The 16124-nt window shown below is 63.6% G+C and overlaps 1 protein-coding gene across 4 annotated transcripts in view; it reads right to left on the bottom strand.

The window, feature by feature from the left end:
* TMEM181 (transmembrane protein 181) overlaps positions 1-16124 on the bottom strand; it is a 36919-nt gene that overhangs the window by 9720 nt on the left and 11075 nt on the right. Inside the window, exons 1-9 of one of the 4 annotated variants that reach the window (XM_055135564.1) lie at positions 15436-15570; positions 10801-10904; positions 8742-8797; positions 8443-8536; positions 7160-7281; positions 6198-6308; positions 2058-2138; positions 1277-1376; positions 611-741 (exon numbers count right to left, since the gene is read on the bottom strand). In XM_055135564.1, the coding sequence (XP_054991539.1) occupies positions 611-741; positions 1277-1376; positions 2058-2138; positions 6198-6308; positions 7160-7281; positions 8443-8536; positions 8742-8797; positions 10801-10904; positions 15436-15443 (807 nt within the window). In that variant the 5' untranslated portion in view covers positions 15444-15570. Of the gene's footprint in view, positions 1-610; positions 742-1276; positions 1377-2057; positions 2139-6197; positions 6309-7159; positions 7282-8442; positions 8537-8741; positions 8798-10800; positions 10905-15435; positions 15571-16124 lie in introns of those variants that run through there. The other 3 variants (XM_055135566.1, XM_055135563.1, XM_004600776.2) reach the window with 3 other exon arrangements.

Genomic DNA, 16124 nt, shown 5'->3' with positions numbered 1-16124 from the left:
CAGGGGAGCTGGCCAGGCAGGGCGGGTGCGGGCTGGGTGCTGGGCAGGGATGCAGCGGGCAGGCATTGGCCCTCTGCGGGCAGGGCGGGAGTGGGGCAGGCAGATGCTGGCCCTCTGGAGGCAGGGTGGGGGTGGGCGGGCACTGGGCAGGGCAGGGGCAGGCGGGCACTGGCCCTCTGCAGGCAGGGTGGGCGCTGGGCAGGGCAGGATGGGGGCGGGCCAGGCTCTGGCCCTCTGTGGGCAGGGCAGGGGTGGGGCAGGGCGGGTGGGTGCTGGCCTTCTGCGGGCAGGGGCAGGGCGGGGTGGGGCGGGGCGGGTGCTGGCCCTCTGCGGGCAGGGGCAGGGTAGGGGCCAGGGGCTGAGCAGGGCTGGCGGGCAGGTACTGGCCCTCTGCGGACAAGGGCAGGACAGGGGCGGGGCAGGGTGGGTGGGTGCTGGCCCTCTGAGGGCAGGGCAGGGCGGGGCAGGGCAGGAGGGCACTGGCCCTCTGCGGGCAGGGTGGGGTGGGGTGGGCGGGCGGGCGCTGGCCCTCTGCGGGCAGGGGCGGGGCAGGGCCTGGCAGGGCAGGGGCGGGGCGGGTGGGCGGGCAGGTGGGGTGGCCTCCACTCACCTGCACCCGGATCCCGTGGTACACGCACAGCCAGAAGAGCAGCAGCGCGCAGAGGAAGACAGACTGGAACAGGTCGTCCAGCATCCCTGGGAACCAGCTGTTGACCAGGAAGGAGAGCGGGAAGAAGGGGTCTGCGGGGCGGGGGCGAGTGAGGCGGGCGCCCGTCCCCCAGGCCTGCACCCACCCCCCGACGGGCCGCCTGGCCGGGCGGAGGGGACACAGCACAGCCCCAGACAGCTGCACACGCGTGTGGGGGCTCCCACCCCCGGGACACGGTCACACGCGGGGACACAGTCACACTTAAGGACACGGTCACACGCAGGGACACAGTCACACATGGGGACATGGTCACACACGGGGACATGGTCACACGCGGGCACACGGTCACACGCGGGGACACAGTCACACTTAAGGACACGGTCACACGCAGGGACACAGTCACACATGGGGACATGGTCACACACGGGGACACGGTCACACATGGGGACATGGTCACACACGGGGACATGGTCACACACGGGCACACGGTCACATGCGGGGACACAGTCACACACGGGGACATGGTCACACACGGGGACACAGTCACACACGGAGACATGGTCACACACGGGGTCATGGGACAGGCCCTCACGGAGGGGACGGGGCCCACAGCTGCGCGGCACGTACCGTTGTAGAGCAGCAGCAGGGGCAGCAGGATGGCCGTCCACTTCTGCTCGATGCCCCAGTCCCGCATGGAGAACTTGCGCAGAGAGTGCGCGAACAGGCACTGAGGGGGCGGCCGGGGGTCAGGGCGCGGCAGGGTCACCTCCGGGGGCTGCCGTCCCTCTCCCGGGGCTGCCGTTCCCTCTCCCGGGGCTGCGGTTCCCTCTCCTGGGGCTGCCGTTCCCTCTCCCGGGGCTGCCGTTCCCTCTCCCGGGGCTGCCGTTCCCTCTCCCGGGGCTGCCGTTCCCTCTCCCCGGGCTGCCGTCCCTCTCCCAGGGCTGCTGTTCCCTCTCCCAGGGCTGCCGTCCCTCTCCCGGGGCTGCCGTTCCCTCTCCCGGGGCTGCTGTTCCCTCTCCCAGGGCTGCTGTTCCCTGGGCTGCTGTTCCCTCTCCCAGGGCTGCCGTCCCTCTCCCGGGGCTGCCGTTCCCTCTCCTGGGGCTGCCATCCCTCTCCCAGGGCTGCTGTTCCCTCTCCCAGGGCTGCCGTCCCTCTCCCGGGGCTGCCGTTCCCTCTCCCGGGGCTGCTGTTCCCTCTCCCAGGGCTGCTGTTCCCTGGGCTGCTGTTCCCTCTCCCGGGGCTGCCGTCCCTCTCCCGGGGCTGCCGTTCTCTCTCCCGGGGCTGCTGTTCCCTCTCCGGGGGCTGCTGGCCCTGGCCCCACGGACGCTCTCCGTGGCTCCCTCCCAGGCCGTGGCCAGGCTGAGTCAGGCCCCCGGGAGCGGCCAGCACAGGGCGGAGAGTGACTCACAGTGACCGTGAAGGTGAGCACCACGAAGACGAAGCGGAACCAGATCTCCAGCTGCGAGAAGGCCGGGTCGTAGGTCTTCCACTGGGGGGAGAGCAGGAGAGGTGAGGGGGGAGAGGCGAGAGGGGAGAGGTGATGAAGGGGAGAGGTGAGGAGGGAGAGGTGAGGGGAAAGAAAGGTGAGGAGGGGAGAGGGAATGGGGGAGAGGCAAGAGGTGGAAGAGGTGAGGAGGGTAGAGATGAAGGAGGAGGAGAGGTGAAGTGGGAGAAGTGATGAGAGGGGGAGAAGTGAGGGGGAGAGGTGAGGGGGAAAGGTGAGGAGAAGAGATGAGGAAGAGAGAGAGGTGAGGAGGAGGAGAGGTGAGGGGGAGAGGTGATAAGAAGGGGGAGGGAGAGATGAAGAGAGGAGAGGAGGAGGGAGAGGTGAGGGGGGAGAGGTGAGGAGGAGGAGAGGTGAAGGAGGAAGGTGATGAGGGGGGAGAGGTGAGGGGGAGAGGTGAGGGGGAAGAGGTGAGGAGGAGGAGAGGTGAAGGAGGAAGGTGATGAGGGGGGAGAGGTGAGGGAGGAGAGGTGAGGAGGAGGAGAGGTGAAGGAGGAAGGTGATGGGGGAGAGGTGAGGGGGAAAGGTGATGAGGCGTGGGCAGAGGTGAGGGGGGAGGGGAGAGGCAGTCAGGGCCCCCTCAGCTGACTTCCCCACACGTTCCGAGCAGGCTTCCCTTTGCAAGGCGGGCAGGAAGGTGAGTCTGAGGAATCGGGCCGGGACGGAACAGGCATGTGACTTTCCCATCTCAGAGCCAGCCGAGACCCGACAGGCCCTGCAGGGCGGGCCACCCTCCCGCCGACGGCCAGGGCCCCCTGCCCTTCCCGCTGAGGCCAGCGGCTCCACCCTGACCGCCCGATCGCCCGCATCTCAGACCCTCTGCCACTTGCTCAGCCTCAGGGCAGCGCCCACGCCTGGGGCCGTGACCGCCTGCTGCTGGCCGTGCCCGGCTCACTGGACTGTCCTGTCACTGGGAGAAGACCGCAGGCGTCTGAGGGAGCTGCTCAGGGGCCAGCAGGTGCCCCTGGGCAGGCGGACACCGGAGAAGCGCGGTGCGGCCAGCCCCGCACCTCCCGAGGGCTCTGAGAGGGCGCGGCGAGGGCGTCAGGAGCTCAAGAAACACTGGCCGAGACAACGACCCCAGAAGCGCAGGGCTGGTGGCGGAGGGGGAAAGAGAGCACTCAGCTGAAGGCCTAGGCAGCCAGGCGGCCCGAGAGGTCGGGGGGCACCAGGGTGAGGCTAGGAGGCGACAGAAGGTGGGGGAGTCTGAGGGAAATGAACAGCAGACCAGAGAGCTTCGGGGGGCCCAGAGGGGTCCTGGGGCCCCTGAGGGGCAGGAAGGCGACTTCTGTGAGCGGCAAGTCAAAGAATCAGAGGCTGGAACTAAGCACAAGTGTGTGTGGGGCTGAGGGCAGGTGAGAGAGAGAAGAGGCGGGTAGGACAGTAACAGCTGGGAATGAGCACGCTGGACAGGATCTGAGGGCCGAAAATAGGTAACGGGATATTCTTGATAACCTTTCAGTATCAACACTGCAAACCACAATGCTCAAAAGGAGAGACAGACAGACAGGGAGAGAAGAAATTGGCTGCACAGAGGCAGACAGTGGGTGGGGGTCGGGGGTGATGGGAACCTGGCGACTCTAGTGCTGGGAAATACACCGGGAGAGGATGGGTGTTGCAACACTGTAAGACTGAAATCCAATCATGAACAGCTCTGTAAGGACCTAGCTCAGTGATTCAATAAATTTTTTTTTTTTAAAAAATCACCCAGTGCTGAGGAGTGCGGGGTCCAGGCAGGAGAGCAGAGGGAAGCCCCAGAGAAAACAGCCTGAAGAGAAAGACTCCAGGACACACATGCTCAGAGTGACAGGAGACAGAATACAAGAGCGGCAACCCCACATATGGGGCTGACACTCGGAGGAAACCTTATAAAATTCACAGCAGATCTGACAAACGGGACGGAAAAGAACGGTGGAGTGTCAGACACAAACAGAACAACTCGCTGAGGCTCTCCCACCCTGGAGAAGCCGGTGTTCTCTCTCAGACACACACACCTTCCTCTCTGTCCTGCTCACATTTCGCTAATTTCTTTAAATAAAACCTATTTGTTTCATGGGAGCCAGAGCCATACGGCACAGCGGGACGGGTTCAATTCTCGGCATCCATATGGTCCCTGAGCACCGCCAGGAGGAATTCCCGAGCAGAAAGCCAGGAGGAACCCCTGAGCATCGCCAGGTGTGGCCCAAACACAAGAAAAATAAATAAAACAAGTTGCATCAGGGCCAGAGCGATAGTCCAGCAAGCAAGGCTACTGTACCACAGGCAGGTGCAAATGTATTAGCACAGAATCATTTACCTATTAATCTTTTAGTTTATATACCTGCAAAAGAAAGACATGGTTTAAAACTTTTGTGTTATCAACTTAATGATGGACAAGCTGTGGAAATGCCTAAGTTTAACCTTATTCATCTCTGTGCACGGGCGTCACCACCTCCTGAACTGTCCTGCACCGAATACAAAGACACACAGAAAGGGAATGACAAGTGGCCCAAGGCAGCAGAACAGGGGGTTCAAACTTAACTTAAATTGTGGGGGAAAGAGGGGGCCCTTGAGACGCTGGCGGAGAGAAGGGGCTCCCTGGGTAAGGCTTGCACGGGAAGTGTGATAACAGACCCGCAGGTCACAGAGGTGCAATGAAACAGTAATTAAGAAAAGCAGAAATTCAAAGTGTCCAAAAGCCTCGAGTCCCTAGGAATCAATGAAGGGGTGAAAGACTCCCCCCTCAGATAGAAGAGAAGAACAGAGAGAGGCAAAACATTCCCTGCAACAGGCTGGAAGCACTAACACTGTCAAAACGACCATCCAACCCAGAGCACTGCACAGACCCAATGCACTCTCGCCAAAATGCCAATGGAATTCTTAAAAGTCTCAGACCAGACACTACTGAACTCTCTGTCAGTCATTAAACTCCCCGAACAGCCAACGCGATCCCGAGAGAAGAAAGATGGGAAGTTCCCTGAACAGCCAAAGTGATTCCGAGAGAAGACGGGAAGTGTGGCATTCCCGACTCACACCCGGAGTGAGGACAGTTGGCGCGGCAGCGGAATGAGGACAGATGCAGACCAACGGACGAGGACTGAGGGCGCAGAGACAAGGCTCCAACTCGGACAGAGCTGGGCACACGAAACGGAGCAAACCAAGTCGCTTCAACCAACGGAGCTCAGGACATGGGACAGCCCCGAGTGGCAGCGTGAAGCTGGGGCCAAACCTCTCACCATGCCCAGGCGTTCACGCAAAGCGGAGTCGAGCCTCGAGCCCAATCCACACCACAAACAGAGGAAAACGCAGGAAGAACTCTGGGAGAAGCACCTCAGAGGCGTCGTCGACTGACTCCTCTGGCAAAGGGGACAGGAGCTGAGAGAAGCCAGTGGACTACAGCTCGTGACCGCAAGCCTTTCTGCAGAGAGCGTTTCCCAGACGCTGGCCGGGAGGGCAGCCGCGAGGAAGGTACTTAGGAAGCTGTGTCAAAAGCTCTGAGCATGCCACTCTCCCATGGGGCACGGAGTGGCGGGAGTCTCCTGGGCGTGGGGAGTGGGCAGGGAACACTGCTCCTGCGACTCTCTGGGCTGTCCCGCCCGCCCGCTGAGGCCCAGGAGCTGAGAACGCTGGCCACTGCACGGGGCCCGGCCCAGGGTGGCGTGGTTCGGCTGGTGAGGGCGCCCCTGGCACCCTCTCTTGGTAGCTTTAGGAGGCAGCTATTCCATACACAGGAGACCTGAGGGGCCACAGCGCCCAGCTGCAACTCAACACCAGGATGCGAGACCCTCACGAGATGAGACGGGAGACCTCGGGGTTCTCTCTGCACGCAGCCTGGGCAGCGGCTGCCCCCCACCCTGCCCTGGGAGCCCTGACAGGGTCTCTGCTCTGTCCACTGCGGCGTGGCTCGAAGCCTGTCCAGCATCCCTGGACCTAACCAAACGCGATTTTCTGATCGCTTCCACACCGCCAGTCTTGCGCAGACGGCAGCACCCGACGTCCATGCCTTGTCTCACTCCAGCGGGGACGGGCAGAGCCCCCTCCCCACGGCGGCACGGGGCCACTCACCGTGAAGTTCATCTCCTTGATGGGGAGCTTCAGGTGCTCGAAGCCCACGACCACTGTGTACTGGGTGTAGTTCAGGTAGCCCAGGTGGGCCACGATGATCTCCGCGCACTTCTGCCAACACACAGGAGACAGGGTGTGCCACGGCAGCCGGGGGGCCCAGGAACGAACCCCGTGCACAGGACGCTCCCGTTTCAAAGGCAGAGTACCCCCCTCCCCGACACCCCCTCCAGTCATCGAGAAGGACTGTAGCCAGAGCAAGTGTCCACCGCCTGTGTCCACCAGCCCCCTGGAGGGTGGGAGGCAGCAATGCCAGGCACACAGGTGGCCCCTGCCATGGGCAACAGCATGAGTGCACTAACAAATGTGCGGTCCCAGCGCACTGCACCAACAATAAACAGACCTGTGTGCGTGCATGTGTGCGTGCATGTGTGTGCATGTTTGCAAGTGTTCGTGCATGTGTATGCATATGTGTGTATGTGTGTGCGTGTATGTGTGTGCATATGTATGTGTGCATGCATGTATGTGCATGTGTGCACACATGCATGTGCATGTATCCATGCATGTGTGCGTGCATGTATGTGCATCGTGTATGTGTGCGCATGTGTGTATACATGTGTGCATGCGTGTATGTGCATGAGTGTGTGCATGTGTCCATGCATGTGTGCGTGCATGTGTTCATGTGTGCATGTGTGTGCATAGTGTATGTGTGTGCATATGTGCACGTGTGTGTATACATGTGTGCATGTGTGTGCTTGTGTGCATGTGTGTGCGTGTGTGTACATGTGTGCATGCAGGTGTGTGAGTGGAGTCTTTCTCGGGGACCTGGGCACAGCATCTAGTGAGTTTTTTTATCCCGTCTCTGCATGACTCTGCTTTTTTCCTACCCAAAGACCTGGCACCGGACTGTGCGCAGCCCAGGGGGAGCACAGGCCTCCCGGCAGGGCCCCCAGCCCCGCCCTCACCTCCGCACAGGTGAGGGTCCTCGTTCGATTGTGGACTTTGTTGTGGATGAACATGATGGTCCCATCCTTGGCGACCCCGTCCACCTTCACGGTCATGGGGAAGCTGGTCTGAATGGACGTCTCTGTGGCAGGGCGAGAGGGTCAGCGCTGCCCTGTGCCCCCGCCCTGCTGGACCCCCCTCACCTCCCGGGGTCTCTGCTCGAGCGAAGCCCGGGCCCCCCTCACCTCCCAGGGTCTCTGCTCGAGTGAAGCCCGGGACCCCCCTCACCTCCCGGGGTCTCTGTTCACATGAGGCCTGGGACCCCCCTCACCTCCCGGGGTCTCTGCTCGAGTGAAGCCCGGGGCCCCCCTCGCCTCCCGGGGTCTCTGTTCGCGTGAGGCCCGGGACCCCCCTCACCTCCCGGGGTCTCTGCTCGAGTGAAGCCCGGGGCCCCCCTCGCTTCCCGGGGTCTCTGTTCGCGTGAGGCCCAGGACCCCCCTCACCTCCCGGGGTCTCTGCTCGAGTGAAGCCCGGGGCCCCCCTCGCCTCCCGGGGTCTCTGTTCGCGTGAGGCCCGGGACCCCCCTCACCTCCCGGGGTCTCTGTCCACAAAGGGCCAGAGCTGGCGCCTGATTTCTCAATCCCCCGGATAAAACATTACTTTAACTTTATGCCGAGATCAGAACAGCTTTCTCCTGACTCTGGACTCTGCTATTTTTCTGATCATTCTTTGAAAATATGCCAGAGACTGAACAGCATAAAGAGGACATTCAACCCCACCCCCTCCCGAAAGGATGCTCAAACCTCGTACCCACGCCAGGCTGCTCTCGACACTCGGAAGCACAGAGGCCCGATTTACCTCGGCTCTGCAAGGCCCCACCCAGGGGGCCCCTCTCGGGCACCGCCGGCCCCTCCCAGAGCTCAGGCGGCAGAGGACGGCCTGCACGGTCCAGGCCCCCGGCACCCGGGCGGCTGCCCCATCCCTGGGCCTGGCCATCTGCATCCGCGTCACTCAGCCAGGGACAGTCCTGGCACCTGGGAGACTCAGCAGCATCCCAGCCTCCAGCCCCGCTGCCCCCAGCTGTGACAGCCAAAATGCCCCCAAGTCCCCAGACACTCCGAGTGTCCTGGGCAGCAGAGCCCTTGTCCCAGCTCCCGCCAGTGCCAAGGGCCCAGCGGGAGAGTCCGGACTCCGCGGGCTGTGCAGGGCCCCAGGACACGTCAGGGACCCATGTGCCCATGGAGAATGACTCCCTTCCGCCCAGCGGCCTGCGAGACCCTCGGGGGGGGGAGCGGGCGCCCACCTTTCGACTGAGCCAGCTGCACCGTGCACGTGAGCCACAGCTGCTGGTTGTACGTGGACAGAGGGTTCGACAGGATCCGGATCGGCTTCAGCTGCTGCAGAAACGTGCCGCGTTAGAGAGACCCCCTGACCTCCTGCCCAGCCCACACGCCGCTGAGGGTCAACCCGGCCAGGCCGCAGACAAGGCCAGCGCCCACCTCACTGTGCCAGGGCTCGGGCCTCCTCCTGCCTTGTGCAAACTGCAGCGGCAGACACCGGCCCCCACGCCCCGCCCGGCAGCCACCCTCGGCCCAGGCTCACCTTCTTGCTGTAGTTTAGCGAGAAGTTGGCTGCGGACGTCTGGATCACTTTGGGCCCTGCAGCAGGAGAGAGGACAGGGAGACGGGGTCACCAGGTGCTGGGAGGGCGGAGCTGTCTGCCCTACACGCCCGCAACACACAGGGCACCCCACAGGGCGCCAGCCCCAGCCGGGGATTCACACAGGGCACCCCACAGGGCACCACCTAGGGATCCACAGGGGGCACTGCATGGTCGCTGCCCAAGGAGTCTACACGGGAAATGGGCACAGAGGTACCTCGTGCAGGTGAGGCAGATGAAGGTTGGGCGCCAGCACCAGGCCCCCTGCAGCAGCCCCAGGTCAACCTGCCCGGCCCCCAGCGCTGCCAAGAGCAACCCCAACACTGGCACTGGAGCAGCACTGTGGGGTGGCCCCAAAACACACACACAGACACAGACAACGCACACACTCACTCAAGACAACGCACACACACACACACTCAAGACAACACACACACACGCACTCACAGACAACGTACACTCAATGCACATGCACACTCACAGATGCACACACACGTACTTGCACATGTGAACATCCACACTTGCAGACAACGCACACACACTTGCAGACAACGCACACACAAGACAATGCACACATACTCAAGACAATGCACACTCGCACACATGCACACACACTCCCAGGTGCAGAAACACACTCAGACAACTCACACATACCCGCAGACAACGTACAGGCACACTCAGACAATGCACGCATGCACAGACAACATGCAGACACACACACAGTCACAGATAATGCACATACACACAGACAATGCACACACATTCGCAACATGCACGCACACTCGCACATGCACACACACACGCAGACGTGCACACACTTGCAGATGCGCACACACTCACAGACATACACACTCAGAGGCGTGCAGATGCACACTTCGCATGAGGCCTCCACACCCAACTTCCTGGGCCCCAGAGGCCTGCCCCAAGGGGAGTCTGGCTCGGGAGTCCCGCTCAGGACCCCCCAGGCAGGATTTCCCCACTGAGAGGGGCCCGGCCTGCGGCACGGGACAGACCAGGTGGGCGTCTGAGGGGTGAGCGGAAATGCGGAGGGTGGGGGCTGGTGTCCCGCAGAGCTGGCTCCTGAACTCGCCATGCAGGGGGGCCATGGGGGCAGGGCAGGGCGAAGGCGGCTGGTGCCACATCCTCCTCCCCCGCCGCGTGAGGACCAGCCCTGCCTCCTGAGGCCTGCGACCTCTGACACCAGTCCCCGGCCTCACCCTAGGGTCTCCCCATGCGTCTCTGCCCGGCTTGCCTGCCGGGGTGTCAGGTTAAATGCAATTTCCAAGAGTTCTGGAAGGTTCCCTGTGGACTCAGCAGGCTGCCGGCCCCGACAGGCCCTGACAGGCAAGCCAGGCGAGGCCGAGGGCCAGGACACGGGCCACACTCAGACTCAGGCGGGCGCCGGCCGCACCGCTGGAGCCAGCCCTGACCAGATGTCCTGCGGCTCGTTGCTATGAGGTGCCGGACACTGTCCCCTCCGGCTCGGCCCGCGCAGGGACAGGGTGCCGCATGCCCAGGGCCCAGCGAGCCAGCCCAGCCCGTCCACCCCCAGGACGGTCTCTCCCACTGTGCCGGCCCCGAGGTGGCCACCGCCGGGCCTGTGGGGGGAGCAGCCAGGGCCCTGAGCATTGAGACGGGGTGTCCGGGGCGCCGGCGTGTGGACAGAACCCCAGCCCCATCTTCACCCTGAGGGGCTGGGATGAGCTGGCTGTGGCCGGGGAGGGGGGCGTGTGTGGACCAAGGGGCCCCACGGGCAGCTCCATGTGTGTCGGCGTCTATGGCGCGTGTCCCTCCCAGGGGGTCTCATAGACACACTGGGCCATCCGGACCACGAGGCACTCACCTCCGGTCCCTCAGGCTCCTCACATGGCCACCTCAAAAGCCATGCCCCACCCGGGAACCCCGGGGGCCTTGCCCCACTCTCAGGAGAAGAGGCCCCGGGGCGTGGCCGGCTCAGGACCGGAAATGACCCATGGCCCCTCCCCCACTGCGCCCCACTCACCTCTGATGCCCACGAAGACCGTCAGGCCGAAGCAGACGAAGAAGACGACGAAGACCAGCACGAAGTGGCGCTTGGACAGTGAGTAGAGGCGCATGGGCGCCAGCCTGCGGGGACAGGGGTCAGGCCTGCAGGCCGGGCGGGGCAGCAAACGGCCCATGCGGCGGGCGGCGGCGGTGGGGGGGGGGGCGGGGGGAGGGGGAGGGGCAGCACGAAACACGGGGACACGGAGGACCCTCGGAGAAACCGGAGGACCGAGTGGCCCAGTGTGAGGACCACACCCCCAAATGTCGGGGGGAGGGGGGAGAGGCGGGGGAAGGGGAGGTGGGAGAGGCGGGGAGAGGGCAGAGGGGCTGGCACTGCACTGGGTGTCTTGGGCGCACCCTCCCACCGTGGGCAAAGGTGAGGCTCTGGCCTGGACCTGCTGATAGGGGCCGCGCCAACAGGGCTGCGACCTTGGGACCAGAGTCTTGGGGCCCGAGTCGCCCATGTCACCGTGGGTCACTGCTCCAGATGGACATGGAACACAGAGTGACAGACGCGACAGGGCGGAGGACGGGGCCCTGATCCCACCCGGGTCTTGAGCCCTGAGGGGCAGAGGCTGGCCAGGCGGATCTCGGGGGCACGGGGGGGGGGGGGGGCACAGAGCCCTCGGCCTTGCCCAGCTCCCGACAAAGGTGTCACATGGTTGAAAAGGGTCAGCGCCAGGTGTGGGCTCACCACATGCCCATGGGGGCCACACCACGCTCCGGTCAAGCCAGCGCCCACCGCCCCCAGAGGGGCTGCTTCCCCCCACCCCAGAGACAGACGGAGCCCAGGAGCCTCCGGGGGCACTTGCCAACTGAAGATGGACACAGGGGACCCCCCCGGCAGAACCCCCGCCCGTGCCACATGGAGCCAATCCTCGGCAGAAACCTGAAGGCCAGGGCAAGACACAGGCAGAACAGAAGCCACCAAGGTGCGAGTGGCCCCCAGCAAGGCCACCTGGGCGGAGGGGAAGCGGCTACCAACCTGGCCTTGACCTCTGCAAGGGGCCATTGTAACTAGGAACAAACCAGCAGGCAGAGGAAGAGAAACTTTCACTGGGAAAAGCCCCCACACGGGTTGGGAGAACCGGAAGGCCCAGCCGTAGACACAGTGAACCCCATTCCAGGCCCCCTCCACCCCCCCACCAACAAGCATCAGCCCTGCGGGGAACAGAGCCAGGGGCAGCCCTGAGCACAATTGGTGGTGGCCCCAAAACAAAAATAAAAAGTCAATCAATCCACAAGGAAGTTAGTGACCAGCCACATACAAAGCCTGAGGCTTAAAACAAATGTAACAATAGTATCTCAGATGTAACAACAGTACCTAAAGAATTCGGAAAGTCTACAATGTTTTTCCCATAAGGCCAGAGGGGGGATGGGAAATCAAAAAAGAAAAAAAAAAGATACCAAATTTGGTGGGGAAGAGAAAATGCAGAGTTTAGTGGCTGGAAAGATAGCCTAGTGGGCGGGGCGCCTGCTGTGGATGCAGTTGACCTGGGTTTGATATGGTCCCCATATGGTCCCCTGTACCCCGCTAGGTCCCTGGGTGCAGAGGAAGGAATAAGCCCTGAGCACTGCTGGGTGTGGCCCCAAAACCAATAATAAAAACAACAATAGAGTCTTAAAATGAGTTCTAAATCAAGTTGCTATCAACGTAGAATCAATTATGCTACACACAGGGCGTCACACGTGAGCTCCTGGCAAACATAAAGCCAAAAACAGAGTAGAGACAGATACAAACCCAAGTGCACAGAGAACTGAAGGCGAGGACACAGGACAGGGGGCAGAGACACGCGGGGACCAGAACTTGATCCACAACCGGACTCAGGGACCTGCTCCAAAAGCACGCAGGGGCGAAAGGGAAGGGAAACCAGGGCTGAGCCCAGAGCGAAGACCTCCCGGGGGCTGAGGCCCAGGTTGGACCCCCTGCACCACATGGCCCACCAGGACACGGCCCGGAGCACAAAGCTGGGAGTAGCCACCAGGACCAGGGGGAGGCCCACTCAAAAAAAAAACAGGCCCATGATGAGGCTGCCAAAGAAATCCAGGGCCACAACCGTGGCTGAGAAGAGGCAGGTGAGCCCCGGCCTCAGACTGGGGGACACTGTCACAGCGGGCAAGATGCTCTGGGGGCAAAAGACACAGAGGGCCTGGAAAGGGAAAGTGGCAGGAGGGTGAGCAGCCCCCAAGAGTGAGCCCGGAGCACCGCCGGGTGTGGCCCCAACCCAATTAATCCGAGGCATGTTGCGTAAGGACAAAGGGCCAACCCGTGAGAGCCTGTCACAGCTGTGGAGGCAAAAGGAACCCTGCAGCGGCGCTGAGCCCCACAAAGCAAATATTAGCTGGCCCAAAGGTCTGGAGCGACAGCCGCAGGCGGACCCTGGACACCCAACCCAGCCCTGGACTGACCACGGCGGGGGCGTGGAGAGGAACGTGGCTGCAGAGGACACGGAGCAGACGGCCCCAGAGAGACTCGAACCAGTTGGAGGAAATAAATCACATCGATTTATTTTCTCCCAGCCCACAGTGGTCTGAAACCGAATCACTTACAGAAAGTCAACTAGAAAAATCGCACGCGCATGCACACACACCCAGAAATTAAACAACGCTCTAGGAACAACCACCAGCCAATGAAGATGTCAACAAAGAAATGAAAAGAAAAATACCCTGGGATAAATTGACATTTGACAGAACTAAATCTACAGGAAGCAGCGAAAGCAGAGTGCAGAGGGAATTCCACGTGACCAGGGCCGCTCAAGAAACACGAACACAGATAAGCAAGCAGGCAGAGCTGGGCGAGACCCGACTCCCTCCAGGAAGTGCCAGGCCAAGCCAGATGGCATCCTGAGACCGGGACGCCACAGAGAATGGAGTCAGCCTGCAACTCTCCCGAGACCCATCAGAGCAGGGATCCAACGGTTACCCACTGGGTATCCCCAAACTCAGCTCAAGAGTTCCGCATCCCCCAGACAGGAACACGCTACAGAAAGTCAAAGTAATAAACAGTCCAAAAGCCCGGGTGAAGGAAAGCAAAAGTCCTCGGCCAAATAACAGCAACAGGACTGAACCAGGCATTCAAAGGAGGGACATCAGGAGCAACTGGGGTTCACTCCGGGACACAAGGAGGATGCGAGGCTTGCAACACCGTGGACGTGATAAACCACGTCCATGGAAGAAAGGGTTAAGCTACCACCCAAGCTTCTCAAGGGACGCACAGAAAAAACTTTAACGTCCACTCATGGGGTGAAAAACCTCAAAGAAATTTCAACAAAATGGGTTCAGAGGAAGAAACCATCTATGAGAGGTCACAGCTAAGACCATTCCCGAGGGTGAAACGCCAAGAGCGGAGGACTCTTTTGAGATGGCCCAGGGACCCGGGCGTACGTGGCCAGCAAATCTACGAGAAAACTGGCCACACACCAACAAGCCCAGCACGGTCTCCTCAGAAAGTTCCTGGAAAGCCTGGACACCCACGTGCAAAAGAACTAGCCCACCTCACACAGATCACAGAAGCTGGACCCACAGGGCAGAGGGCCAACACGGACAGCGCCTCCATTAGTGGCTGGCCAGGTAGAACCCCGCCGCGGTCAAACACCTCACACAGACGGGGCAGATGCTGCAGCAGCGGCTGAACCCAGTCCCCCGCGAGGCTGACAGGTCACAGGTGCCCCGGGGAGCTGGCGGGGTCTCAGGTGCCCCGGAGAGATGGATCTCAGGTGCCTGGGGCACGGATGGGGGTCTCAGGTGCCCGGGGCGCAGATGGGGTCTCAGGTGCCCCAGGGAGCTGGCGGGGTCTCAGGTGCCCCGGGCGCGGATGGGGTCTCAGGTGCCCCGGGGAGATGGGTCTCAGGTGCCCGGGGAGATGGATCTCAGGTGCCCCGGAGAGATGGGTCACAGGTGCCCTGGGGCACAGGCCAGCCCAGGGCCAAGAGCCGGAGGGGCGCAGGGCGCTGGGCGCCTGCTGGGCGCGAGGAACGCAGTTTCCACCAACGGGGCTGGGCAGCTGTCCGCACCGAACTGTCCTTCCGGGAATGCTGCCGCCCGGGCTGCTGGGCTGCTGGACACTGCTACACGGCAGCGCTCGGCCCCACGCTCGGCCCGGGGGCTCCCCGCACCCCTCCCCTGCAGGACGCACTGCTCCCTCGCACTGCTCCCTCGCCGGGGCTCCCCCACACCTTCCAAAGGCCCCACCGGAGGGACCTTCCAGGGTGGCCGGGTCCTCTGCGGGGCTCGAGTGACCGGCCCGGGGCCGGAAACTCCAGCTGCGCGGGCGGAACCGCGCGGGCACCATCCCGGCCTCCCGGGCGCGCCGGCCAGCGCTCCCCGCCCCCCATGCCCCTTCCCTGCGCCCCCGCTCCCTTCCCGCGTCAAAGCTCCGAGGACTCGCGCGGGCGTCGCCGGGCACCCACCAGGCCCCCTCCGGCACCTCCTCCGGGCCCGGCCACGGCCCGGCAGCCCGAACTCGCCAAGTGCGCGGAGCCGCCGACGTGTCCACGCGGGGGGCGCCGGGCCACTCCCCCAGTTGGGCCTCCCGGGACCCCCGGACACCCCCGCAGGCCCCCGCCCGGCCGCCGCCGCCGCCGCCCCCCGGACCCCCGCCGGCCGCACTCACGGTTCCATGGCGGCGCCCCGAGTCCGCCGGGCCCCGCACCCGCCCGGCTGCCACCGCCGCAGCCCGACCGCGGCCCGAGCGCGGCCGCCACACGCGTCAGCGCGACGCCGCTGTCACGTGCGCGGAAGCGGCGCGGCCGGGTGGGGCCGGGAGCGGGGCGCGAGGGCCGGGGGGAGAGGAGGGAGCAGGGGGCGGACGGGAGGGGAGGTGCAGGGGTGCAGGGGGCGGGCGGGAGGGGAGGGCGCAGGGAGGAGAGAGGGGAGGTGCTGGGGTGGGGCCGGAGCCGAGGGTGCGAGGGGCAGGCAGAAGGGGAGGGCTCAGGGGGCCCGGGAGGGGAGGGCACAGGGGGGGACAGGGGGCGGGTGGAAGGGGAGGGCGCAGAGGGTGGGCGGGAGGGGAGAGTGTGGCGGGTAGTGCAAAAACGGAGGGGGAGGGCCGGAGGGGAGGGCGCAGGGGCGGGCCAGAGCCGCGGGTGCAGCGGGGCGTGCAGGAGGGAAGGAGGGACTCGGGGTCTGTGGGAGGGGAGCCGGGGCGGGCAGGAGGGGCGGGTGCATACAGGGGAGGGGCGGGGGGCGGGCAGGAGGGGGTTGGGGCTGGCGGCCCGCGGGGTGGGAGCAGTGGAGATGGGCGGAGAGAAGGGACGCGGCGGGCTGGGCCAGGCGGGCCGGGGCGGGGCGTGCGGGGGTCGC

The sequence above is a fragment of the Sorex araneus genome, chromosome 4 (assembly GCF_027595985.1).
Source record: "Sorex araneus isolate mSorAra2 chromosome 4, mSorAra2.pri, whole genome shotgun sequence".
Lineage (NCBI taxonomy): Eukaryota > Metazoa > Chordata > Mammalia > Eulipotyphla > Soricidae > Sorex > Sorex araneus.
This window is presented reverse-complemented; position numbering and strand designations above follow the sequence as displayed.